This window comes from Rhynchophorus ferrugineus, unplaced genomic scaffold (assembly GCF_030347505.1).
Source record: "Rhynchophorus ferrugineus isolate W39M unplaced genomic scaffold, kcgeb_rfMv2 rfM10, whole genome shotgun sequence".
Classification (NCBI taxonomy): domain Eukaryota; kingdom Metazoa; phylum Arthropoda; class Insecta; order Coleoptera; family Curculionidae; genus Rhynchophorus; species Rhynchophorus ferrugineus.
This window is the reverse complement of record NW_027472589.1, coordinates 8,173,186-8,200,999: the sequence shown is the minus strand read 5'-3', so window position 1 is coordinate 8,200,999 and position 27,814 is coordinate 8,173,186. Positions and strand designations below refer to the sequence as shown.

At 33.5% G+C, this 27,814-nt stretch overlaps 2 protein-coding genes across 6 annotated transcripts in view; both read left to right on the top strand.

Moving 5' to 3' along the window:
• Lola (longitudinals lacking) overlaps window positions 1-27,814 on the top strand; it is an 82,893-nt gene that overhangs the window by 20,632 nt on the left and 34,447 nt on the right. For 2 of the 5 annotated variants that reach the window (XM_076415960.1, XM_076415961.1), the window contains exon 6: window positions 12,431-14,103. The exons of 2 other annotated variants lie outside the window; for them this stretch is intronic. In XM_076415960.1, the coding sequence (XP_076272075.1) occupies window positions 12,431-13,893 (1,463 nt within the window). In that variant the 3' untranslated portion in view covers window positions 13,894-14,103. Of the gene's footprint in view, window positions 1-12,430; window positions 14,104-27,214; window positions 27,762-27,814 lie in introns of those variants that run through there. One more of the 5 variants, XM_076415965.1, reaches the window with a different exon arrangement.
• Window positions 16,770-21,261, top strand: LOC143203721 (longitudinals lacking protein). The gene is made up of 3 exons (XM_076415981.1): window positions 16,770-16,848; window positions 17,132-17,297; window positions 19,519-21,261. Exons 2-3 carry the CDS (start codon window positions 17,191-17,193, stop codon window positions 19,874-19,876), a joined length of 465 nt encoding a protein of 154 aa, XP_076272096.1. The 5' UTR covers window positions 16,770-16,848; window positions 17,132-17,190; the 3' UTR covers window positions 19,877-21,261.

The window sequence follows — 27,814 nt, the reverse complement described above, 5'->3', positions numbered from 1 at the left end:
ATTTTTAAACTTTGTTTTGTCGTGCTTAAGGTCGTTTATTTAATTAACGATTCACAATTTATTACGATGGTATTAGAATTATATTAACATGAGAGTTGAGGGCTGAGAAACTTAGCTCAATATAAAATCAAACTTGGATGGATAACTTGTTATGTTGTTTAAAATCGCTAGTATACATTTTTTCTTCATTAAATAACATGTATGAGGTTCATGAACATGAAGTATTAAAAGATTGACATACAACAAAACTCTAATCTATATAAAATACTTGAACGAAAATGTTATCAAATGTGATTTAAATTAAAATTATAGTACGTCTAAAAACTACAGTCACAATAGTTTATAGGTTACTTATAACCTCTTATCACTATTGCTTTCAAGGGTTTTGCATACGTCTGATAATCGGACGACTTTGACAGGCTCATTCGTTTACGTGTTTGAACTAATCGGACAGCGTTATGTCTCTTTTTAACTAGAATAAAATGACAAGGAAGATATTGTCTGATTCTAAAACGAATTTACAAATTGGGGCATGTAATCCATTAAACATCTTGATGACGTATGTACAAAAAACTTTGAATAGACTATATGTAATATTTTCAGAAACAGTATTATTAATTATTACAAACAAAAATTATGTTAAACTAATGAAAAATATTGATTAGTTTAACATATTCTAGTAAACAGTGTTGGATATCTATTTGTATTTTAGTTTTTCTGCCATTATGTGTCCTTTATTTTTGTTTTGTAATGGATTTTGTACTAATAATATATAAGTATACCGACAGATACTGACGGGTGTTAATATATATTCCTAATATTTGTCTCAGCTTCCCTATATATTATTTATAAAATATGATCCTAAAGAACTGGTTAGTGTAGTGTTATTATCTTTTATAATGAAATTTATCAATATTTTGTGCAAATACATAGTCTTAGAATTGGCAAATAACAAATATAACTTAAGATGTGGACTTTTACAGTGCACATTCGCAGAACTGGACAAACCCGCGTATCGGGTACATTTATAACAGGTGGGGCAAGAGTCCCGCTACCATTTTGATTGCGCGCCATCTTGGTTATATCACGTTTAACTCAGTTTCGCTTTGACCACTGTGTTGTGTAGACGTCCAAATTTTCAAATTGCACATGTGTCACTATTTTTTTTCGTTCTTGTGGTGTATATTCATCCATAATAAAATTTGGACGTCTACACGATACAGTGGTTAAAGCGAAACTGTGCTAAACGTGATATAACCAAGGTGGAGCGCAATCAAAGTAGTAGCGGGACTTTTGCCCATATATATAGTCATATATTGAGCTAAGTTTCTCACCTTTTAGCTCTCATATTAATAATTTTAATACCATTGTAGTGAATTGTGAATCGATAAAAAAGTTGGAAACATAATAAATCAAAAATAATGTTACTAATTTGTGTGACTTGTTTTGGTTGACACATTGTTGAAATTATATTGGGTGATTTTTTCAGCGATAGTTAGCTTCACATTTCCCGATTTTTAGGTGGTCGTTTTCAATGTGCCTGCTGCAACAGGTCGTACTCGTTGAAGAAGAACCTCGTGAGTCACATGAATATGGAGTGCGGAAAAGAACCGAGTTTTTTTTGTCATGTGTGCAATAGAGGTTTCAAGAGGAAGCACCATCTTAAGCGACATCTGAAATCTCACGAAGGGGCAGACTTATTGGTTTTAGGTTTTCGTGCACAGAAAGTTTAATAAAACGTTAATTATGGACGATGTCACTTTGTTTCGAACCCTGTATCGTGTGCTTTTAGATTGTATTTTGTGGCCAGTTTGATTTTTTTTTGAATTATAGATCAGCTTACATTAATTTTTTAGAAATATTTTTTTTGCGAGTATTTTATATTGTTGTTGAGAGCCCGTTTTTCCGTGTGATGCCCAGTGTGTGAGTATTATTGACGTGACCGCCCGTTTCGATACAGTATTTATTGTTGTACGCTGGTTTTTATTTTGCAGGCATCATTTTTTTCGCCTCGGATTTCGAGGAGTACGTGGGATTGAAGGTGTTCAATCACGACAAGGTGCGATACGGATGCAGGAAATGTCGCAAGACCTACCAGCAGAAGAAAACGCTCGGTCGACACCTGAGATTCGATTGCGGACAGAAACCGGCGTTCGTGTGCCAGCTGTGCTCGAAGGCCTTCAAGCACGGCTACATATTGTTGAAGCACATGAGGAACACTCACGATATTTACATCCAGAAACTGAGACAGAGACACGCCAGTCAGAGTAGCGCCAAGTCCGAATCGCAAGTAATCAAGAGCGAAGCGGTAAGCGGCGTCGGATTCGAGCACGGCATCTTCGGCAGTACCAATGTACAGATTTAGTACCGCTTCACTTTTGAACCGACGAAAAAAAAATCATCTCATACTTGGATATTTTCCTTAGTCTAGTCATTTTAAATTCTTTTAGGTTAGTTCAGTTTCGAAATCACCTCCAGTTCTCATCTCATCATTACAGACAATTTTGATATATTTTCATAGGATTCATCGATGAGGATTGGATGACATCCATTAATGTTAGTTCTGAATTATCACAAATTGCGTTGCTATATAATAGCGTCACAAAGTGTCCGAAGGTTCTGGGCGATTTTAGAAATCACAGAATCAGAAACTGGAGAGGACCACGATACTCGTTACTGAATCTTACTTAGCACCATTCCAGTGACAAAAAAAAGAAGTATTTATGTTAGGTTCGTTTTTTTTTAATTAATTGATTACCACGTCTTTTGTTAACGGTTTTAAGTACTCTGGACTTTCAGTTACCAATTAGCCATATTTAATAACAAATAACGTTAATATGTTTCGTTGTTTAATTTTTGTTTTGTCAGTTTTTCTTTTGTTATTTATTTATTTATTTATTTATTTATCTTAGAACATAAGGGATCTATTTATTTGTTAGTTGGTAAGCTTATTTATTCTCTAATGTAGACAATATAAATAAAAAGAAAATACTCAGGTTTTGTTGGGGGGCGGTTTGGTTTGGTCTTTATCTGCCAGGACTACCCCCGGAACAACAAGTTTTTTTCTCGTTAGCTTGACTCTTTTAAGAAGTATTTTGTACATTTAGTCGTGTATTTATTGGTATTATTATCATTGTAACTTTGTTCTAGTCATTGCGTTGGGGTTATTATTTCGAAATGTCGAAAAATGGCCCTCAAATACTCTTCGTCACCATTTTGATATTGATAAGGGATGGAACAACCCCCCTGTCAAGGTGGGGGCGGTTGTTTCGTTCGCTCGTGTACTTGTGCTTGTGGAAAAAAATAGAAAAAAGTAATTTTTCCGTTCAGTCGTTTTAATTCCGATTATTTTCGGTTTTGTTTAGTTTTGACGTTATACCAACGTCAAGCTATAATCACAAAGAACAGAAGTATATTCGCTTCAAATATATTAACACGAAAAGAAACCAATAACAGATATCAGACGTTGGCAAATCTGGAGAGTAAGAAGGATGCTCGATAACTGTGCGTTGTGTTTCTAGGTAAATATTATGTAGATACTGTTGTTAAATGGGATAATTCGTTAAGTATGTTTTACTGGACGTAAAAGATAAAACAATTTTTATTGATTTGTATTTGTTTTATACTTATTTCAATTTAATTAGAGTCACCTGGTTAAAACTTCTTACACTGAAAATTCACTCAAGTCTTTCTTACTATTGTTTTAACTATTTTTCGCTATGTTTTTGCAGCAGTAATATCCTAATTATTTTGTAACTATATTATACATGTGTTTCTGTTTTGCCAGCAATTATGGTCAATATTGACATTCTATTATAACTGACTGAGGTAATTTGGTCGTCCTTTTCCATCATTTTCATCGCTGCAATATTTTCGGTGCAGCAATTCTAACTCTTCTTTGATTCTTGATATAGAACATGGTCAACTAACATATTTCTGTTCTCAGTGATTGTATCTTGACTCTCGTAACACATATCCTCAGTCCTTTTAGTCCCGACAAGTGAATTAATCCTTTCCGAGAAGATGCCGATATCTGAGAAGTAATAACTTACCGAGTAACGATATCCACTAAGTTACTAAAGCGAATGGTCATTTTTTAGCTCTGACATCAAAGTACGTTTGCTCATGTGGTAGATCGTATCGAACCAAGACTACCTTGAACCGACATCACAAATACGAATGTGGTAAACAACCCGAGTTCAAGTGCGACTATTGTAACGTCTGGATGAAGCACCGATTCGATATATTAAAACACGTGAGAAATGTTCACGGAGTGTGGAACGTATCTTAATGGTGATCACTGATCACAAACTTACACTGTTCACATAGGTTGTAAGTATTGCGACTTGTGATAGAATTCATATGCTGTGTTTTTCAAGAATATGTGTTATTTTTTAATAAATATTTTTCAACTATTTATCTGATTAAGTTATTGATTTATATTTTTATTATTGTTAATTTCGTGATATTTTTCACTTATCCTATTTTATCCTTTTCTTCTATCTCTTTAACAAAATATAGTAAAGGTTTTTTGTTGTTGATTTTAAACTCTTTCTTCAAATTGAAAACCTTTTAAATAATTTTTTAGGTATATTATCTGTTTCTGTGTAAATTTGAAGCAACAGAAACATTGTTTTTATCTCTGTATTAAATTCTATCTCAAATTCAATCAAATAATCACTGTGTGAATATATTATATTACAGTATTTTATCATATTATTTTTTTCAGGTTAATATGTATAAAAATTGTATTTTGTTATTCTCTCTGACACTTTTCTATTCTTTCTCTTGTCATTTTAACACATGTTTGGGTTAATAGTTATCTTTGTGGCTGCATAACGATTTTGGTGTTGGTGTCAATGAAAGCGCGGCACGTTTCTTCTGTGAACTAACAGTAAATCGCACTATTTAGTAACAAGAGGTCTGTTGATGATTCTACATACGTCGTTCGTTTCCTCTGTAACGTTGTTTGTGCTGTTTTTAGGATTTAAATGTGCCTGTGGACGATTCTACGCTACCGAGGCATTGCTGAAGGGCCACAGGGAGAGAGAATGCCAAAAAATAATCAATATATTCAGGTGCTTGATACCGACGTGCCATACTAAGTACCCCCAATTTGTTTAGGATAATTTCGATAGACAATAGGTTCGGTTAGTAAATAGTTTTGTTCAAATAAAATAATATATGATGTTTTGCCATAGAGGAAAAATACCCAAAGATTAGCACTAATGACTGTTGATATTATTACTGTGTGTTTTTGTTAGTTTTTTTTCCATATTGAATAGAGAACATTTATGAATATGTGTTTCATGTTTATTTTCTGGTTTTTTTTTGGGTATTTTCTGTAAGATTAAAAAAATATATCAGGTAAGTTTAGTGAACGCGTATTAATCTATCATCAGGGCTAAAAGAATATATTTATCTATAGAAAATTACACAACAATAGTTTCATTTTCTTTTAGGTTTAAATCAACGAACTCTGTTCAGTTGCCCGAACTGTTCGAAAACATATAAATGCAAATACACGTTAACTCGTCATATACGACTGGAATGTGGTAAGCTGCCACAGCATCAGTGCTTCGCTTGTGGACAGTTCTTTACTTACAAACACCGTCTCCAGAGTCATATGAGATCGATCCACAGCGCTCATCCTGTCACCGAAAGTCCGAAATCAGTTTCGACGTTCATTAGCAATTATGGTGTCTAATGTTAAAACAACAATTGCGATCTCAATAATCTGTGAAAGAATCTTCTAGTCCAAGTAATGATGTATCGTCTATTTTTTAATAGGGTTCGTGAAGTAGAACCTTACACCGGATGAAAACAAGGACATCAGATGTCCACTTCAATTATTTTATGTTTTTTACCTTTCTGTAATAGTGTTAACATGAAAGTGTGAAGATGATGGTGAAGAGCTGTGATTATTTATAATTAGTTTATGAGTTAATGGATTTCATTCAGATTCTAATAATAAATTGAATATTATCGTCGCCTTTTTTTAAAATTTAATTTATGTGAATAGCTTGACAATTATTCAGCGTTGTTGCTTTGCATTGTTTTTCTTTCGCTCCACATACCCTACATCCCTTTAATAGTTTATTTTTTTCTAGGTCTTAAACCGTAGTGAATTTTGTGTGTGTTTTAGTTTGACTTGAGTTGTATTGAAGCATTTTGATGTTTCTACTTGTTGTTTTTTTTTCTGGAATGTAGGTATGCTTTATGATAAATTGCTCGCCGTGTGTGCCTTTTTTTTGAAAGTTTTTGAACGGGTTGCTTCCCGAACCTGAGTACGTTTTAAATATCTTGTTAAATGGTGTTTGTAGAGCGTCGACCGTCGATCGGAAAGAAGTCGGCCGGCGGACAGGCGTCCTTCGAGTGTCCCCGATGCGGCAAGGCGTACCACCATAAAAAGACCCTCAGTCGTCATATCCGGCAGGAGTGCGGCATAGAGCCGGAGTTCAAGTGTCCCCATTGTCCGTACAGAGCGCGCAGGGCGTACGTCCTCAACAATCACATCAGGGGACACCAGTACTTGTACAACGCTACCTGGAAGAAGAACGACGACAGTCTGAACAAGGTCGACATCGGGATGGTCTGGATGGAGGACGTGAAGGATCCCAACGTCGCATAACACGACCTCTTAACGGTTACCTTTTAGATGGAAAATGAATACTCCATTTGTTAGTAATTCTAGTCCGTTCACATTGTATCCTTCTTATCTCAAACTTTTATTCGAATTTGATTTCAAATCTCATCTCAGTGCTTGTTCCTCATCGAACATACATTAATTGTTATGCCAAAACTAATAAGTTTCTATATCAAATATGGATCTTTATTTATTCTAAGATTACTCGCCATTATTTGTTGCCAAAGATCTATTTTCTTTTTTAGTTTTATTGTTTTATATAAAATATGGAACAAGTAAATATTTAACACAATTCGGCATAGATACTTATATCATCATAATTTGTAGTATTACGACATTTCTGGAGGAAATATATTCACACAGATAACGACACAAAGATCCGATATCTGTTTAAAATTAATTATAATTTAGTTTTTTTTAACTATTTAATAGATTAGTGCTATGACCCAATTTAAATATATTTTGTACCTTTGTGAATCAAAAAAAGGAACTATCTGTTACCATGAAATCTCTATTATCAACTACTTTTTTGTATATAGCGTAATTGTATATATATAACAAAACACATACTTAAACTAACAAAATATGAGATGATCTCATCGATGATTATTAAATAATTTTGAAAACTTTTCGAGGAAAGGATTTTGCTAGTCTTTTTGCCATTAAATGTTATGTATCATAATTCGTAGCTAGTTAATTTATTTATTTATTTATTCAGTCTAGGTTACTTTAATTAATGTATATCGAGGGAAAGTGAATCTTGTCCAGTGTTGCCTAAAAAAATATTGTAACGTTCTTTTTGTACTGTTCTTTCTCAATTTTTTTTCGCTGTTTTCGTTCATTTATTAGTCGATTAGCTGAAATATGCTTCTTAGTTTATGAACTTGTATAAAAAGAAATATATATTTGTAATATATGTGTGCTGTTATATGTAATAAAAATAAAAGAAGGAAAACTATTGAGTATTTATGGACAGTCATACGAAATCCTCGAGATTCCAGCGATCAAATTATTAATTGGTTATTATTTTTTAGAACGGATGGATGTAATGTTCTCTACAGGTTTGACCAACGAGTTGACTGGAACAGAGCCGGAGAATACGTGGACGATTCAGTTAATATGTCCTCAGGAAGATTTGGATACCACCTTTCTAAACGAAAAGAGTATTGTCTATACTATTGAGAATGACGCCCTACAACCAAGTGTAAGTCTACTAAATGATTATATAATTTGCGTAAAAATTATTCGTGATATCGAGTTTCTGAGCCTTGGCATATTTACCATTTCAATCAAAATTTCGTGAAATAATCATCGGTTGTGAAATACAGAAGTTTCAAGAAGACAAAGAAATGATGGTTGTTTTGTCTCCTTGTCGTCCATTTTTTAAAATGGCATATACAAATTCAAGAATCTTGCGTGCATAACTAGTTAATGTTTTAGTATGGTAAAAGATACAAATTTAATGAGTTAAGCACCATATTACCACTTTTGTTAGACTATACTTCAATTATATTACGAGAGATGTATGGAGTAAATTATTTTGGTCAGTAGATTAACAGTTTGCTAATTAATATCCGTTCATAGTTATATCTTTTATCTTATTGCTTTTATTCGAACGGAATATAGATTTAATCTTAAATATTCATCATTACAAAATTTCTGGTTTATTGTTACAGGACTTACGTCAGAAAGAGCATGAAAATCATGTCTGATATCCAAACAGAATTATTTTTCCCTGTGAGTACTCTAAAATACTTGGGATGAACATATTAATTGTCTAATAATCATCCTCAGTGTTTGTTATTGTCATTGTATTCATTATCTTCACTGTATTCAGCTCTTGATTGACATTGCCTGAGATTTCAGAAAAAAAATCAGGTTTTGAGTCTCGTCGGACCGTCAACCAGGGGCCAAAAATGTCCAAAAATGTAGTCGCAAATTCTTTAAAACGTACTCATCATTTTTTCGAATTTGGGATCAAATATCTGGTGGTTTATTGAAAATACTTTTTTTTCAATTTTGGCGTCTAATATTTGAAACACTAACAAATAAGAGTGGTGGTAGAGTGTTTTTGTATCAAAATGGAAATTATAAACCTCGGAAACATAATTATTAAAAGTAATATTTGTGCTCCTGATATATATATATATATATATATATATATATATATATATATATATATATATATATATATATATTAAATTGAAGAATAATTGAATTGGCAATTAGTATCTTGTATACGTTGTTATCTGAAGAATATTTTTAGGAAATTCAGGATGTCCAGACCGATAATTTGAAGGACCAGGAAAAAGTCGAAAGCGTCCAAATCGAACTCTTCATCTGTTCCAAATGCCAGAAATCGTACAATGCCAAGAGAAACCTGCAGAGACACCTGAAAATGGAGTGCGGCAAGGAGCCCCAGTACTGTTGCAATTACTGCGACTACAAAAACTATCGCAGGAACGAGATAGCGAACCACGTGAGGAAAAAACACAGTTGCGAGATATATTTGAAGACGAACAATCTCAGTTGAGTTCGTCGGTGATGGAGTGTGTCGAGAAGAATGTTCTGTGATGGAAAATGTATTGAATGGCATTAGGATAGACTGATAGCTTAATTATTCTATATTATTCAATATCCCTTTCATATTAACAATTTATGAATTTGTATGAATAAAGCCTAATTATTTTCTTATTGTGGAGTTTCGATATTTGCGGTTGATATATAACATTGCGGTTCTGGTGACGTTTTTGTGTTTATTTTATATCGGATGATGCAGGCTGTAGAATTAAAACGACTTTTTTCCAATTAGGTTCTAATGATATTTCGGATTATATATGTTCGGCCTGTGGTAAAATCTACAGGTACAAGAGCACCCTGAAAAACCACCAACGTCATGAATGTGGCAAAGAACCAAAGAACGCCTGCACTCTGTGCCATTATAAGAGCTATCAGGTCGGCAATTTGAAGCGTCACATGTTGCTGAGACACAAGATTATCTCACCAGCCATTCCTTAATTGTAAAGTATTGTTTGATGCATCAATAAAAACATATGGATGAATTCATTAAGTTAAATATTGATTTTTTCGCACTGACGGATGTGTGAAGAAAATATATGACTGTTTTGTACATATGTTTTTGTTTTTCGACACCACTTGATTTGTCATACAACCATTATATAGTGATTGTTTTTGTAAATTGTGTATTTAAAATACGAACTGGTATTTTAGATTATTAAAGAGTTATATGAATTGCATAAACTGTTTAAAGAAGGCCTAGGAGTGGTAGGTAGATACGTTTACTTTCTTCTGGTCGATGTTCAATTAAATGCTTCCAAAGATAGAGACATTTGTAAAATTACATCATTGATTAAAGTATTTAATTGATGGCGCCGTGCTTCATATTTTTGGTGCGCTACAAACTTCACAAAAGTGATGGATCAAGCGTCATACCTACCTGACATAGCAACATGTGATTTTTTGCTGTTTTCTTGATGATGAAGACTATTTTTATATATATTTATTAGTTCTGAATATTTTTCATACCTAATTTATAATTTTTATATTATATATAACATACAACAAGTTTCATTTATTTTAGTTAATGTTTCAATTAATTAAAGTAGTGTTGTCTTAAAACTATCTTTATAATATACTTTGAGTTATAAGGATCGAAAATAACACGTCTATTGATTATCAGCAGTATTTATTACCTATTTGAAGATGAACTTGATGATGAATTGAGTTGATTGGTATTTATTGATTATAATTAATATAATAATTAATAAATAATTATAAATTAATATTTTTTGGTGCGGTACAAACTTCGCAAATGTGATGGATCAAGCACCATACTTACCTGACATAGCCACGTGTGATTTTTTGCTGTTGTCGTGGCTTTGAAGGCTATGTTTCAACCAGATTACGAATTTTGTGTTTTTATTTATTAGTTATGAAGATTTTTCATACCTTATTTTATTTTTTTTATTAATGTCTTTCGTATAAGTTATATAACATACAACAACATATTTCATTTATATTAATTAATATATATCCGATATCAAGTTAGAATTAATTAAGATAGTGTTATTTTAAAACGTTCCTTATAATATACTTTGAGTTATAAGGATCGAATGTAACACTTGATAACATAATGATTATCAGCAGTATTTATTACCTATCTGAAGATGAACTATTGAGTTCAGTTGATTGGTATTTATTGATTATAATTAATATAAAAATTAATAAATAATTATAAATTAATAATAAGGATAATTAATATCTTTTCAACTATTTCGATGTTTTTTACAGTTATGTAATTTTCTGGAAGTATTTCTTCTAAAATAAGCATAAGTCAGTTTTTACTTCCTAACTTTACAAATATAATTTTGTAATATCAATAATTTTTTGTAAACCTTGAATTTGAAGCTGATGCGTTTGTAACCATACAAATAAACCAATTTGATTATTTGCTCTTCAACAGAGTAAATCCAAATAGGCTGTACAATAGTTTGATAAACTTCTGACTAACCAGTACAGTTTTTTGTATGTATGTTTTATATACGCTTCATATGTTTTGTGTTTGTATGTTATATGTTTTATTGTTTATACGTTATATATGTTTTATATATGTATGTTTTATATACATATACCTAGTTTTTCTTATTATACATAGTGATATATGATTCATAGAAAATCTATTTCACATTCTTGCAAGAAATACAAATATTGATTATAATTATGATGTTCAATTGACCCTTTTCCGTTTAAATTATATTGGTATTTAGGTTTTTATGTGTTCGACGTGTGGCCAAATTTATAGTTATAAAAGTACACTGAATTATCATGGGAGCAAATGAACGTGGGTACTGGACATTTAAAGTATAACATGTTGAGAAACAACGTCATCGCACGAAGCACTCTACAATAAATAACATACACTAATGGAGTGTGGGATAAGTACGTACTTCCAAATTAAAATTAAATTAGATTACTTAAATTAAGAGTAACATTCATACACTATGTATGCTGGGCAGTTTGGTTCACTCCAAACTTTTCATTTCCTGCGTGTTGTCCAGTAACTGTATTCTTTTTTTATTTAAATTTTCTTGGATAACTTCATTAATCCGTCTGATATAGAGGTTATCTTGTAGTTCTTAGTTGGTTACTTAGTAATAAGCAGTGACAATTAACAGAACTTTGTTTTGATGCTCTTGAACAGCGTAAATCCAAATAGACTGTACAATAGTCTGATAAGCTTCCGACTAACCAGTACAGTTTTCTGATTTTTATATGTATGTTTTATTATACATAGTGATATATGATACATAGAAAATATATTTCAGGTTCTTGCAAGAAATACAAATGTACCACATGTGACAAAGAATTTTTACACTCGGGTTCGTTGTACAATCACCGTAAATTTACCTGTGGTAAAGGTAAATCCTTCTTTTGTACGTATTGCGCTTATTCGTGTAAATACGCCCACAATTTACAGAGACATCTGAAGGTCAAGCACGATAAGCTTCTGAAGCGGCAGGAATTACCGATTTTTTATAAAACTAATTCCTGAACCCCTCTGTTTAGTTTTTTTTTGTTGATGTCTGATTTCCAATAAAATATGTTTATATTTGTCTTGTTTCATTTGTTCCTGTATCAAATTTTTCTGATGCAGACTAATAATAATAATAATAATGATAATAATGTTTTGTGTCATCCCTCATTTATTTCTATTTCTGTAGTTGATGTTTGATATTGAGACTAATCTACTTAACATTATTTTAGGTGGAAAAACCAAAACGTTCCAAGTCCGATCGCAGAAGGACTTTGAGCGACGTTCTACCCTAAGCTCTGGGTACTTTACCTGCCACCAGACGGAAACCGAACGGAAATCATCGTATTCTAGTAAAATACCCGATGCCAAGTCAACTAAGGTGTCCGACTTTGGATCAGTACCTTCACACAAATACGAGGATCGTCCGTACAGCGGTTCCCGCGACTGCAACCAGAAAAAGGCCGGTTTGCTCACCGACAGTCTTTCGTGCATATTTACCAGGAGGCCGAAGAGGAACAACCAGCACAGAGCTCCTCAGAAGAGGGTTTTCTTCGAGGAGGTTCGCGCTGCTCTCGCGTCGCCCGCTATCGACACGAATGACTGTCCCCTGCCTCCTACTATATCGAAGGAGGAGAATCCCAACTGGACTCCGGTGGATATATGTCCAGAACCGCCGCTAATATCCAATAAATCGGTCGGTCAGGACGTGTCCGTGAAGGAGTCGAATGTATCGCCCTACGTTCCAAAGAACATGTTCGAGCTGGACGAGTACAGCAAGTACAAGACGCAGCAGCTAGGGAAGGAATCTAAATATAAACAGATGACCGGCGAAGCGTCCGGTAGATATCATCATCAGGACGACGATGTTCTAGACGACACCAGGGAGGATTACGACGAGGAATTAAGTAAATATGACATCGCGTCCTATGCAATAACGTCAACAAAAGACGTTGGGAATCATTACCAGTACGACTACAAACAGTCGTACTATGACGCGACATCATACGGAAACAATAAATACACGGATAGCGAGCTCGAGAATATATGTCCCGAAGCTCCCAACATCTCGGGAAATTCTCAGCTGGAGGAGGAGGAGGATGAGGAAACGGCACCCGAACCTCCGAAAATATCCAGCACCCAGTTGTACCCGGGCGGTGCTAGTAACGTTCAAGACGCCCAGAGAAAATGTCATAAATGCTCGTTCCAAACCGGTAATCCGAAACGGCTAAAGGATCATTTAAAATTCGTTCATGGGGAAACGACTGACATGGATGTGGACGGCCAGCCGAAGAAAACCAACGAGCTCTTCTCTAGGCGTGAGCCGAAACCCACCGACACTTCCGGGGAGCTCTTCTCGCGTAGGGGATACACGAACAAACCGGATTTCAGTCGTCGGGAGAACGTACCACCCCCGGAAGATGGTGGGAAAAAGTTTCCCGGCACTTTCAAAAGGCGAAATACCTCGGTTAATATCATATCTAGTAATGTCTTGGTTCCCGCTCATAAAGAACCGGATAACGGACAAAAAACGATCGATTCCCAATATGAAAACCAGGATCCGCCCAGCGGAAAACGACAGGATAGCGGAGTACTAGCCGCTATGGAGTACTTTGAGAATTCCAAGGACCAAGTTAAAAAGCCCCGTCCGTATAAGCGAAACGCTGACGAGCTCTTGGACGACAAATGGTTCTAGATCTTGTATTGGAACTGTTTAAAAAACGGCAGACTATTTGTTAATTTACTTTAATAATTAGTATGACACTCTATAATAAGATATGGATAGTTTTTCATTTGATATTTAGGATTTATATTAACATTATCGCTTTTTTTTCTAGGATATATATTGTTTTGTTTAATTAGGTTAGTTTAATGTTGGTTAAATAAAATAGTTGTCCAGTAACAATTGTTCATTTTAATTTAAAAGAAAAAAATATCAAATAATTATTGTCTTAATGTATAAGGGATGGTGATAAAATAAGATGAATACCTGACGTATAAATATTATTTACTTATTAATGTGTTGATTCACACCATTTGCTTATAAAGTAGTTGCGGTTCTTCGAGGAATAGATTCATGGAGTATCTGAATAGTTCCAACCGCCCATTGTATCCACATCCACTATCAGCACTAAAATTCTCCATAACAGTTATGTTGAGGACTAATTTTTGGAAGATATTTGATTATATTCACTCATAAATGTAGTATCATCTTCGAATATGGCAGGGTTTGGCAGAAACATACTAGCGATAGTAAGAATTTCATCGTTGAGGGTATCGATACATTAAATCGCAGTAATCGGGCCAGTGATGTGGATGAAAGGACCAGCTGAATACAAGAACATTTCTGCCCAAATCATAAAGGAACCTCTCTCATGCTCGACCATATATAAACCTAGCCATTCTTCCAATCATTAAGTGTTTAGGTTTTATGATTGTTGCACCACTTCTTTCGCAGCTCAGCCGGTAGTTCTATGTTGTCTGACAACGATGCTTTTTAATGTTTGTCGCTCTCTGTTAGATAACTTTGGATATCGGCCACTAATTCTTCCTTTACCTTGATGTTTTGTCATGTTTTAGGTACACTGTCGCTTGTGAAACGTAAAAAAATATCTCATATCTCATTCAGAGATATAACCTACAGGGTTTTGCATGTAAATTGACGAAACAGTGCTGCCCATATGCACCAAGAGATGCACTATATACTACATGGTGTTTACCATGTTATATATATATATATATATATATATATATATATATATATATATATATATATATATATATATATATATATATATATATATATATGAAAAGTCCCCAGTCTACCACAGTAAAACAATATTTTTTTGGTAAAATTATTTGTTTTTTATTCAACATAATTCCCTTCAAGGGTGATACACTGATTACAGCGACCCTCCAATTTTTCAATTTTTTGTAGTGCGATTTGTCCTTTACTTCAAAATAAGCGTTCAGTTTTGGCGACCACTTCTTAACAACCACTTTTGGGCGTCCATTGCATTCACCGTCTTCGGTGCACATTTTACCACGTCTAAACTTACAATACATTTACAGTAGTTAGTTCTTGAAATTAATGATGTGAATGGTAATTACAGGTATTCTTTTTATAGAAGGAATAATGGTAATCACTTCTAGTACTGCTGTCAATCCTTAAAAATTTTCGGAGTTATTTATTGTAACAAATTTCATTTTGGTATGTTAATTTTAATATATGATACGTTAATTTTAATCGATATTAATGGAAGTAATATTTTAGGTATATTCGATTGTACGGCCAAAAATTTCGATTCGGATAGTCCGGATGCCCTCGAAGGCCATCAGGATCGCTACGTCCAGGCGACTTACGATAGGAAATTTGCCTGTCCGGAATGTGGCAGGCGCTACAACCGGAGGAACAATCTGATTCGGCATCAGAGATACGAATGCGGGAACACCCGACAATTTTGTTGTCCGTACTGTTATGATAAAATGAAACGCAAAGCGCATCTGGAGGTCCACGTGCTGCGTCATCATCCGGAATTGGCCAAACTGTTCTTTAACAAGATAATTTAATTTAAAACCGTGATACGATAATCCATGACGCATCCCATTTTTTCACGAGTTTGTTTTTGTTTTTATATTTTAATATTATAGTTTGTTTAATTGTCTCATTTCTTTAAATTTACTTGTTCACATTTGATGACACATATATACAGTATGTTGAACATAGTGACGTCTTTCTCATCCTTGAATATATTTTAGTAATATTGAGTAATTATTGATCAAATGTCTGGCGATCAAGGCTGAAGGATGATACAAGGGTTGTATGATAACTACCTGGTTTGGATTTTTATATCCAAAAACATATTATTAAAGACTTTTTAATTTCGGGATTTCACTTTAATCACCTCCCAAATAAAAGCAGAGCCAACTATTGCTAGTCTGAATTTTTTTCTGTTGAGCCTATTTTTTTTTCTAAATGAGAAATAATCGCTTGGTGCTAGAACTAGTGAATATGGGGGGATCAGGATTGATGTTACTGGATAACTACCTGGTTTTATTTGAATATCTAAAACATACTTTATCATCTTTAGTTTTTGTGTTTTATTTTTCGTTAAGACCATGATTATAATGCTTCATTTGGCCGATATTAGGGAGTTTAATGTTCAAAATTCGTTTGAACGCTTACCATACTATGTTCATGGAATACCATATTCTTTAACAGCATGGTCGTAGTACTTTATCAGATTGAAATATCAAAATGAATAGCTGAAATATCCTGCTAGTTTAAATGAGTTGCAAAGATTTTGAAGGAATAGTTATGTTTGAGTACAGCTGATCAGTATTTTAAGTAGTAGAATTAACATTCCCCATAAATTTTCTGAGCAGCTTTTTATTTTCAGAAACAGTTGTCATTGCTCGATATTCAATTTATTTCCATTTTGGTAACGTTTCAAGTTCTATGTAAATACGCAAATCAAATTGTGTACCGACTTGATAGTTTGTCAAATCACACGTCCCCTGTATCTATATTGGTCATTTTAGATTCCAAAGTTTATATATTGATGCTTATGCAGTAACAAAAATGATACAACTACAAAGAAATTTATACACCAAACAATATCAGATCTCTGTAACATGATGATGTTTTGAGGTACGACATGTAACTTTTATTATAAAATTATATCAGTCTATTATTTGTACATTCTTTTATTTACTGTTATTTATTATTGGTGTTTTTTTTACATACATTTTAAGTAGTTTATGGTTTTTGTTTTATTTAATTGTATTATATTACTGTAGTTTTTTTTTGAGTATATATATATAAACCAATTCCATATACTTTGCATCAGTATCGTGTATATATATGCATATTTTTTTAAGTATCGCGTTATTTTCTTTCCGGCGCGATTTACTAAAGTTTTGTCATTTTTTAGCTCACGATTTAAGAGTTAGTCGTCCGTGGGAACAGTGGCCTTCTAGTTTGGTTTTGCCGATGATGTTGATGAGGGACAATCTGAAAAAGAGCATTTTTCAAAGTGTCGGCGTGACGCCTTCTGCATCTTTAGATTTAAGTCTTACGCCTAAACAAAAAATTATCAGGTTAGTTGGGGAGAGGACTTTTGCAGTTATTAAACAAACATATTAAGTAAACATCCATCCCATTTTGGTTTGGTTGTCGATGTTTGCCGTATGCCGTATCAACAAAACTAATTGTTGATAGGTCTAGGAAATAACACTGCGGTTTTAATCTGCTTTCTGTATAGTGTTGAATTACTAAGTCCTTCAATATGTTCCTGAAAAAACAAATATCAATCTTTGTAAAAATGTCTTTATTTTTCAGTATAATTTAACACATTTTAATGTATTTCAATATTTCCCCAATTGTTGAAAATTGCCTAAATCCCACCTAAATTCAGAGAATGCTAAGTTTGTCAACTAAGCTGGATGACTGGACAGAGAGAGAGATGTTGAGTTTTTTTTTATCAATTTGGAGATAATCTACGTATATAATTCCGGTGACATGTGCAACCTTTTTCTTTTGATTCAGATTCAGGCCGAAGTCAATGATTAAAGCGTGAATCCATTGTTATCCAACACGGTACCAAATTTACACAGATATTTTGAAATTGAAAATTTCATTGCATATGTTGCTTATTGTGTTATGTACCAAAGGCAGCTTCTAAGATATTTAACATTTCGGAATTTCCGTAGCCTTAAAAGTAGTTGCGGATTCAGGCGGACAAAGCCCTCCCAATGGAACTCCTTAAAGTTGATATTATTATATGCAACTTTTTATAGAGGGCGCACCATTTTTCACAATTTATTAACTTAATATATTGTCTTCAATATTTAAATCTCTAAATGAATTAAAGGGACTATTCTAGCCTATAAATCTGAAATGAAAATCGTATTTTTAAATCTTAACCCCTTAAGAATCTGTCTTTAAGAGCTTTTTTAAAAATTTGAATTATTTTTGGAGGTATAACTGATTTTATTTCTCGAAGGTATGGTACTACTTTTTTCGAGACGTTTAAGATTATCTCATGCCGGCCGATTTACTTAAGATTTGTTGCGATAATTTCTATGTATACCTTTATTGTGTCAAACCATAATAAAATTTGGATTTGTACTATTTTTAAACAAAAGGTCGTTTTTTTCGAACTGTCGTAATTTGTCCATAGAATGTTGTTTGCCTTTTTCACATTGAACATAGGAAGAAAATTAATTTTTTCCCAACTTTAAGTGTTAGAATATCCCCTTAAGGTAGCCCCGGCCGGTGTTAAGTCCCCGTATAACCGAAATACTGAACTGTGTTGAAACTGTTTTAAAGTTTTTCTTGCAAATACTTTTGTCACTGCACCACGCACCAAAAAAATCAACATGTTTTTTTTATGGTTAAAAAGTGCTGACAATAACTTTAAATGGCTGGTAAACAAAGAGTGAATCGACAGGTAAATAAATCACCTTTTCAGCGAACTTATTGATCAAATTAGTAATTTAACGATATCTTAAATAAACATTGTTGTAATTTTACCCGAAATATCATGATTTGTAGTATTATGCCTATAAATTGTTTTTAAAGGATTTTTTTACATTTGAATTTTGATAAAATTTGAAAGTTTATTCTGAAAAATCAGTGCAATGTATTTTGTTAAAAGTGTCTTTCGAGGTTATCCGAGAATCTACCAATTTTTTTGGTATCTTCATAAGAAGTGAAGCGGTGCTCAGACAGGTCACGACTCATATATCGGAACAAGTAGTAATTAAACGGAGTGGGCTATGGAGAATACCGTGGGTAGGGTAGTATTTCATATTTTAATATTTCAAAATATTTTTGCACCGATCATTTCAATATATGATCGAACGTTTTCATGCTGGAGAATAATATTGTTGTGTCTTTGCTCATTGATCAACCACCCTGTTGAAGCTTTTTGTCTTTCAGTGTTAATATCTCCAGTTTTAAAACGCCGAAACCAGTATTCGCATATTGAAATTGATGAAGCATTGTTACCATGATCCTCACACATCATTCGATGTCCTTCAGATGTTTTTATCTTCAATATTAAGTAATATAAAGCGACAATTTCAGTTTATTCGGTACAAATTCATACATTTTCAAAGCATTGCAAACATTTTTGACGCATACTGAAAAATGAGGCTTCAACATGACGTTGGTTCCCATCACAGTAACATCATTTGTTATAAATCCTTTTAAATTAATTCATAGGCCTGATGGTTGTGAAATATCAACAGAAAACCGCAGTTGTTATTTTCCTGGACTTTCTTCTTCCTCTGGAACTTCAATGTGGTTACTTTTTAGACAATCTCCATCTTCGGCGGATAGCGGTGGCTTCGTTTGCGGCGACTGCGGCCGGACCTACAAACTGAAAAGTTCGCTGAGGAACCACCAGAAATGGGAATGCGGAAAGGAGCCTCAGTTCCAATGCCCCTATTGCGTTTACAAGGCGAAGCAGAAGATGCACATGGCCCGACACATGGAGAGAATGCACCGAGAGATCGATTACAGCGTGGTGAAGCGCGAGCTGAAAATGGACGCTGATGGCGGCGATTCCAAAGATGGATCTCAGGAGTACGACGGCATGAGGGATTATTCCATGATCAAGAACGTAACTACCGAAATGAAAGTCGACGAAGACTCAACCGTCAATACCCTCTAGACAAAACGTTTTTTCTTTTTGTTTTTTTCTTGTATAGTTATTATTCTAGTTCGTAAGTATTATGTATCAAACAACTCGGCTTTCGCTCATTTCTTCAGTTCTACGACCTTCGATTATTCCTCATAGGGCTTACAGTCGGTAAAACTTTGTGAAAAAATATATGTGATATTCGTAGCTGTACATTCCCAAGTGCCTTAAACAATTTCGGATTATTTAGACAAGAGTAACTTCCTTTCTCTTTTTTTTACCGCGACTGTCTTCATTCTTCACAAACTCTTTCTCCTAAGGACTGCTACATCTCAAGGGACCAATTCTTCTTATACTGCCAATACGAATGGTATTACCTCAATCATATACATCTTATAATAATATTACAATTACATATCCTTTTTTATATATATTTTTTAAATTAATAATAATAGTAATAATAATATATCGTAAAGTACAGGGTGTTTCACAAAGTACGGAGACATTCTGGCTACTATTACTGCAATGGCTAGTGTGTAAAATACCGAGAAAATGGAAAACCAGAATGTGATATTGTCGTTTTTTTTATTAATCTAACGTCACCCTTTTTGATAATAATATATTAATTGTATATGTAGTGAAAAAAGAAATCTGTTCCTATATATTTTTTGAAAATATTTAGAAAAAAGAAACTAACCGATATGTGATCAACGTAAACTATTAAGTTAAGGTCTTTTTTTAATTATTATACGTGTAAAATGCTTCTTATTGTTATCACCATCTCCATAGGTTTTAGTTACCCCCTTGTAACCAGAAAGACATCACCAGACCGGATTTTCTCGTGCTGCATTTTTCCTATTATTTAGTTATGGTGTAGTTTTTATTTTATTTAAGAATAAGTGGCTTTTTTAGCAGTTGTTGTAATGCTTTGCTGGCGTGCGAATCGTTTTTTGCCTCAAGCGCCCTGACCGTCGAATAGGGGAAGATGAAGCAAAAGTCGACGAGACTCTTAACCTAGTGATTTAGATAATGTTATTGAACCGCGCTTCGATCTGATATAAATGCTCAACGGAAATTAGTTGTTTAGTAATGGCCGAACGTTACTGGAATAAAAGACAATAGAAATTTAGGGTGTAGGGATACAATACGCCGTTTTACCGAATCCACAATATCAATTACTCCGCCGCGTTTGTGATTGTTCTCTCTCAGTTCTCCCCCCCAACTACCACCTCTCCATTCCACTGAAGTTATTGAAATAGTTTTTTTTACCGTTAAATAGTTCCTGATCCTATAACGTGTCCATAAAAATAATATAGTGACAATCAATTGTTGATTATTATATAAATATATATTATATATACATTAAAAATGAATGTGCTTTTTTCAGGGTAAGGTAGAAATAAAGATACTTTAAGAAATGTGTCTTTTTTTTCAGATACCTCCTAAATTTTCTAACATTTACGTAGTGTCATGCGCGTGGCCAGTATGGAGTACCTATTCTGGTACCATGTTGATGCGAATTTAGCTAGTCAGATTTGTTGATGAAAGTAGAAGCGGAGATACCACAGGAGATATACATCGTAACTTTCAGTGCTTGATTTAATCTTTTTATATTCGAGCGTTAGTCCAGTAGATCGATTTCTTTTCCAACAAATGTTTTGCTAGTTACTTCTTGATGTGTCGCACTTCGGGCCAGTCGGTCGGTGAGAGTGATGAATGAATTATTTTCTAGCAAATATTGAGAGATAGGCTTCTCTGCCAGTTGCTTCTCGATTTACCGCCAGCTTAATTGATCGTTCTTGACGAACGTTGGGAAAGGTGTAACTTTCTGCGTAAGTATACAATTCTTATATTTATTAAGTTATCTGATATGTATTTATGTTTTGATTATTTCACCATTTTGCAGATTATGTATCATATCAGAATAAGTTCAGGTGGTTAAGACATTATCGATGAACAACAAAATCATCACTGTGGTTATTGCTCTTTAACAAATAACCGCAAAACACAGTACTGCTGCATCACATGTTGTCATGGTATGTACTGATCAGAAAATGTGCGCGGATATAGAAAGTTTAAAGTAGAGAATCACACATATAATAGTTTATTACTTTTATTGTTGGTCAGTTCGATACAATACAATCTGTGCACAACGAATCTCAGATCGATGAGATGAAGCTATCTAGTCCTGATCACGAGAAAAGTTGGAAGAAGTGTTCAATAATGAAACTCGTTACACGTTGGGAGATCTGTGTCTTGATAGAAACTTGTTAGCCTAACCATGTTTGTATCTTTTTTTATTATTTTTAGGAATATTTTGCAGTGTCTTCATATTAAAATAGAATGAATTTATAATATTTCCTTTTTTTTCTCTTTTAATATAATACTTTGATAAATATGTGGGATGATGAAATGTGTGACTTATACATGCTTGGAGGTCGATTTTTTTTATATGGGCTACTATTAAATGTGTGTGTGTGTGTTTCCATTATATAATATTGGGTGCGTGTAGATGTGTAACCGTTTGTAATTTTAGTGTATTTCCAAAGGAAGAACATTTGCAAGACCTGCGGGAAAATCTACGTGCATTCGAATAGTCTGTGGCGCCACCAGAAATACGAATGCGAGAAGAAGAAATCGTTCTTCTGCGAACTGTGTCCGTCCGCATTTTACCAAAAAACCCACCTACAAAGGCACATACTGGTAAAACATACGATATTGCCCTTTTGACTTTTTCTTTCTAATCGGGTTCGTAAGACCGTAACTTTTCATTAGATATTTTATTTTATCAGACCATTATCTAGTTTCGAATAAAAAAAATACTTTTCTACTTTTAAATATATGTAGGAATCCAAGCAATGGTGATAGAATGAAATACTCCCCGAGGATTAAACAATATGACGAACATATTTTTAATTGTTACATTTATTAGATTAAGGGGAACATGTCCTTATTTATTTTTATCAAAATATACGTTATCATTATATCGTTCTTGTTTGTTGTTTTATTTTTTATTTTACTTGAAGCAATTGTTAAAATGTCTTATATTTGTACATACGCAGGCGAAATTTTATTAAAGTTTATTATTTGTTTTTAGGTAAATTTTGCTGTAAAACTTGCGATAAGAAATTTATGCACTATCCTTCCTTGTATCGCCATGAGAAATTGGAGTGCCAGAAGGAACCATCGTACCTGTGTCCCATGTGTGGTTATTCGTGTCATTTTAGGTACACGTTGAAGAGACATTTTGGTAAAATGCACAAGAACTGTTACTTGAACTTTGAGAATTTCTATAGATAAAAGTATTTGCAATCGAAATAGATTTTTTTACTAATATGTCAGTTTATATTTTTTATTTTTGATACAGTGACTATTGACAATAAATTTATTTTCCTTTTTTCGTTTGTTCCTTTATTATAGTTAGGATATCTTTTTTTGAATTTTATCTAAAATTTATATTTTTATATGTTAGAGTACCTTTTTTACCAACTAGCCTGAGGACTTTCCTTGTTGGATTTTATACTCTTGCCGTATGGACGAACACAGAAACAGTCACAGATATAAATTTACGGTGATATCTCGGCAGGATTCGAACCTGCGACTCTCGCGACAGTATATCCCCTGCAGTTAGGAGTTCTGTTGTCTTGATTTGATTTCTTCTTTTAATCTCCATTTTAATTTTTTGTGATTTTGGTTGTATTTATTGTGATTATTCATGAGACAAGAGTGTAAAATCTAGCTGCATGGCTTGTTCTTCTTAGGTCCTATAGTGGTAAAATCTAATTGATGAAAAGTCTGAGACTCTAAAAAATAGAAATCAAGAATGTTGTTTTCGTCTTTCTTTTGATTTTTCTTATTATAGTTTGGTACTTTATTGTGTTTTTTGTTCTGCTTAATGAAATTTGATCGATATTTTGTGTTGTTTTTCGACTTTATTGTGACTAACACACCGCCTTTTGATATTTATTTTTGATTGCAAGCCGCGGAAAAAGCCTTTTTGATAAACATGTATATATTGAACACCAGAATTTTCTAATTTTTTCTTAATTCAGCGATAGAACTTTTTTTGTAACTATTAAGGTATCATTTTGATTTACACGTTAGCAAACTAACCTGTAATGAAAAGTAAAGCCCATTGAATTAATATGGTTACAAATATATCAGATGGTGTAGGAATACTTTTGGGAAAGGAATATTTATGAAAATGTTCGTTCGAACCCAATATTTCTTGCGTGAATTTACGAATAATGGCGAATTTAAAACAGAAAAACCCGAAATCGTTATTGAATATTAAGATAAATGCCTGATCGATCGAGTATTAATGATTAAAATCGGTATGCTTTTAGGCGTAAGTTATTTGTTTGTGTTTTCTCTGTTATTTTATTTTAAATAAAATTTTGTCTTTTAGATAAAGCGTATCAGTGTGACCGTTGCTGGAAGAGCTATTCGAACCGAGCCAATTTACGACGTCATGTTAAATATGAATGCGGAAAAGAACGGTCGTTTTTTTGTACGTATTGCCAGTACAGCTCGAAACAAAAATGTACGTTGAAGAGACATATAGTCAACAAACATAATCGATTACTTTTTAATACTTTGCAATAACATCCTGAGTAGTAGTGTGTAGGTTGTTGTGGAGAAATAGTGTAAATAGGAGAATGCGGCGTTTTTTAGTATATTTTCCCCTGTCAATATTATATATAGTACAGAATTTTATTTTTGGAACGTTTTTCCTTCCACATGTATCAAAATATGATTTTTGTATATCTATATTTTCAGTTATAGTATGAAGGAAGTATATACAATTAACATGACAGACATACAATTTTATAGCTGAATTCAAATAAAAGTTACTACATTCCTGTCTCTTAACAGTATGAGATTTTTATAGTAAGAACGTCAAATAAAAAAATTGTCATATATTATGTATTGTACCGAAATTATTAATATATTATGCGTTTTTCACCAGTTTGTATTTTTTCAAGATTCATTTTTATCATTTTCATTATGAGAACTCTGATGTTTTGGATAGGGGTTGCAATATCGAATCATTTTTTCTCAACCGGTATTTTCGGTATTAAAATAAATTCTGAGACTTAATTTCAGATAGAGGGGTAAAAATAGTTTTTCAATCAAAATAATATAGTATTTTTCATATTAACGCTTTAGACCTCCAGGGAGTCGCTACGTTTTAAGATATTTTTTATTACGACCATTGTATCTGTTAACTTTTGTTTGAGCGAGCCAATTAGTACGCATAAAACAACTTATCTAAAGTCTTGCCATTCTCTTTGGAATGTAAATTGAGTTGTAAAAATACTTCTTAAGTTTTTGTAGGACGGGTGTTGCCTTGTTGTTGGTCTTTTTGTTTAATTGACATCGGTAAATATTTGCAATAACACTTTCATTCGGATTTAGCCACTCGTAACATACTACACCTTGCTGGTCTCTTCGATGTGAATGGTTCTACTAGGCTAATACATGAGTTTTTGCATATGGGATGACTTTTTATCGCTAGATACAATACGCAACATAAAACTCTTTTTTTTGTCTGACAAATAATGAAACCTCGACGTTGGAATGGTCCGAAATGACCTTTTCAGCCAGTTAGTGTCATTGTCTCTCTTTTTGGATCTCCCCCATCGGTGATCTGATCGCATCCGATTATCTGGAAACTATTGATTCTTCAATTACAAAACTGTCTGAAAGTTCTTTAATAACTTGAGCTAGGTTTTCGTTCAACAACTTTGTCAATACATAGTAAGTCGTAATAGTCGTTCAGCAATAAGTATCCAATTTCTTTTCAACAATTGGGATATGACGGAGCGTCATCATAAGTCCCTAAAAGTGTTTATTGGACTTCAGCAATATATTTCGAGCGAGTATCTCAATTATACTAAGTAAAATGCCAAAAATAAAGCGCAACCTTTTCTCACAGCTTATCGTTTAAATTTAAATTATTAAATTAAGAATATCGAAAATCCCGGTTTTAGTGATCAGTATTTTAAAATTCATTCCCGATTTGCGACCCTTAAAGTTGAATGATTCCTTTTATTGCTTTAGCCAGGGGCAGCATAAAATTCCACTCAAAACATTAATTCTGTTTATTAAAACTGTTATACTCATTCGAAAATTGTGAAGAATCTAAAATCCCTTTTTCGCAATAACAATGATGATGGTGTATATAATCTGGTGAATTAATGTGCAAATATGTGTTTTTTTTTGAGACTGCACCACTCCTCTGACTCTTTGTTCCGGAATAATAATAACTTTTACCTTTCTAGATAGTAAATATTTTAAATGCAAGTGCGGAAAGGGCTTCAAACATCAACCCAACTTGTGCCGACATCAAAAATACGAATGTAACAGAGTACGATCGTTCAGCTGTCCTTACTGTCAATATGCCGCATATCAAAAGAGCCATCTTAAGACCCACATTCATCGACGACACGATCAAGACACCGAAACGTTCAAAAGGTTGCTTTCAGAGGGCGTTGCCGGCCTCCAGACCATGAAGGGAGCCTTCCCTTTCAACCATTATTAACTGAGATCACATCCGTCTCTCTATGTATCTATCTTAATCCTAAAACATTAGGAATTCTCCTATATAGTGTTAGATTAATAATATATTATTTATAACAACTTGTGATAGATTGGAGATTGGTCTGATTCGAGATTATAATACTTAAAGAACTGCAAAAGTTATATATATATATATATATATATATATATATATATATATATATATATATATATATATATATATATATATATATATATATATATATATATATTATTATTACTAATTATTCGAATATATTACGTACTATATGGATAGCTCTGAGTGATATAACATGATATTTTTGTGCTAATCGATTAATATTCGTTGTGGAGTACCTTGGTAGTTCAATTTCAAACGTATTTATTTTTTATTTAAGGAGGTAGTCTGGAAGCATTTTAGGTTTAGTAATTTTGAGAACACGCGTCTAAAGCCTCGTTTTTTAATGGCGAGTTATAATTAATACTAATTAAATACCGAAAAATCCTCTTAAGGCCGTATTCCTAAAGGGTTAGGCTTTGAGAAAATCGATTATTTAAATATTCTAAACTTGAATTCCCCCTTAACTTAGTAGGAAAGAGTATCTATGTACTGATGATAGGATATGACATTATATTCTAAATTGCAGTTCTTTTTGTAGAACCTTCCATGTAATGTTTATTTTTTTTGTATTTAACACCAGCAATATAATTTGATATTGTTACGTCAAGGTCGTTTTTCATTTCCTCTCTGCGATATCTTTTTATTTTCTCTCTAACAAAGATATCCGTGACGGTTTCCGTATTGTTTACTAATAGTACCGTTTATTGTAGTGACGATCGACACCAGGAAACCGCTGATAAAGATCCTGCGGGTGGAGGACTTGAAAAACGACGATATCGTTCCGAGGATCAAGAAAGAGTTGGGTTTTGGTTTCCCCCTTCAGAAATCCATGGGTATGGTCACGCTGAATGTAGCCGATAAAAACCTCCATATTGATAGTAAACAGGAGCCGGTCATGTTGAGAGGCCGGGGTGGTACCACCGCGGAAAAGATATTCAGTATTTCCGGAGATCATGACGTCATCAAACAGGAAGCTTGCGAGAGTTCCGACTCTTTGTCTTCGGTGTTGACTAAAGGTGACGATAAATGCTCCGTGGAGACTTTCCACGAGTTGGTGGTGGTACCCGACGATCACATGGACATAGATAAGGAGAGTAACGGGAATGACGACGACCTAACTGAGCTGAAGGACGATCAGAGGATTATCATCGTGAAGGAAGGTTATGGGGTTTTCAGTCAGGAGCGGCGCAACAGGTTCTTGAACATGAAAGCGGACGACGTGACTCCGAAAAAGGAGAAGGTGCCGAAATGCTACAGGTAAATTTTTAGTTTTGGTCTTCCCAGTCTCAGCGTTAACTGGGAAGTCTTAT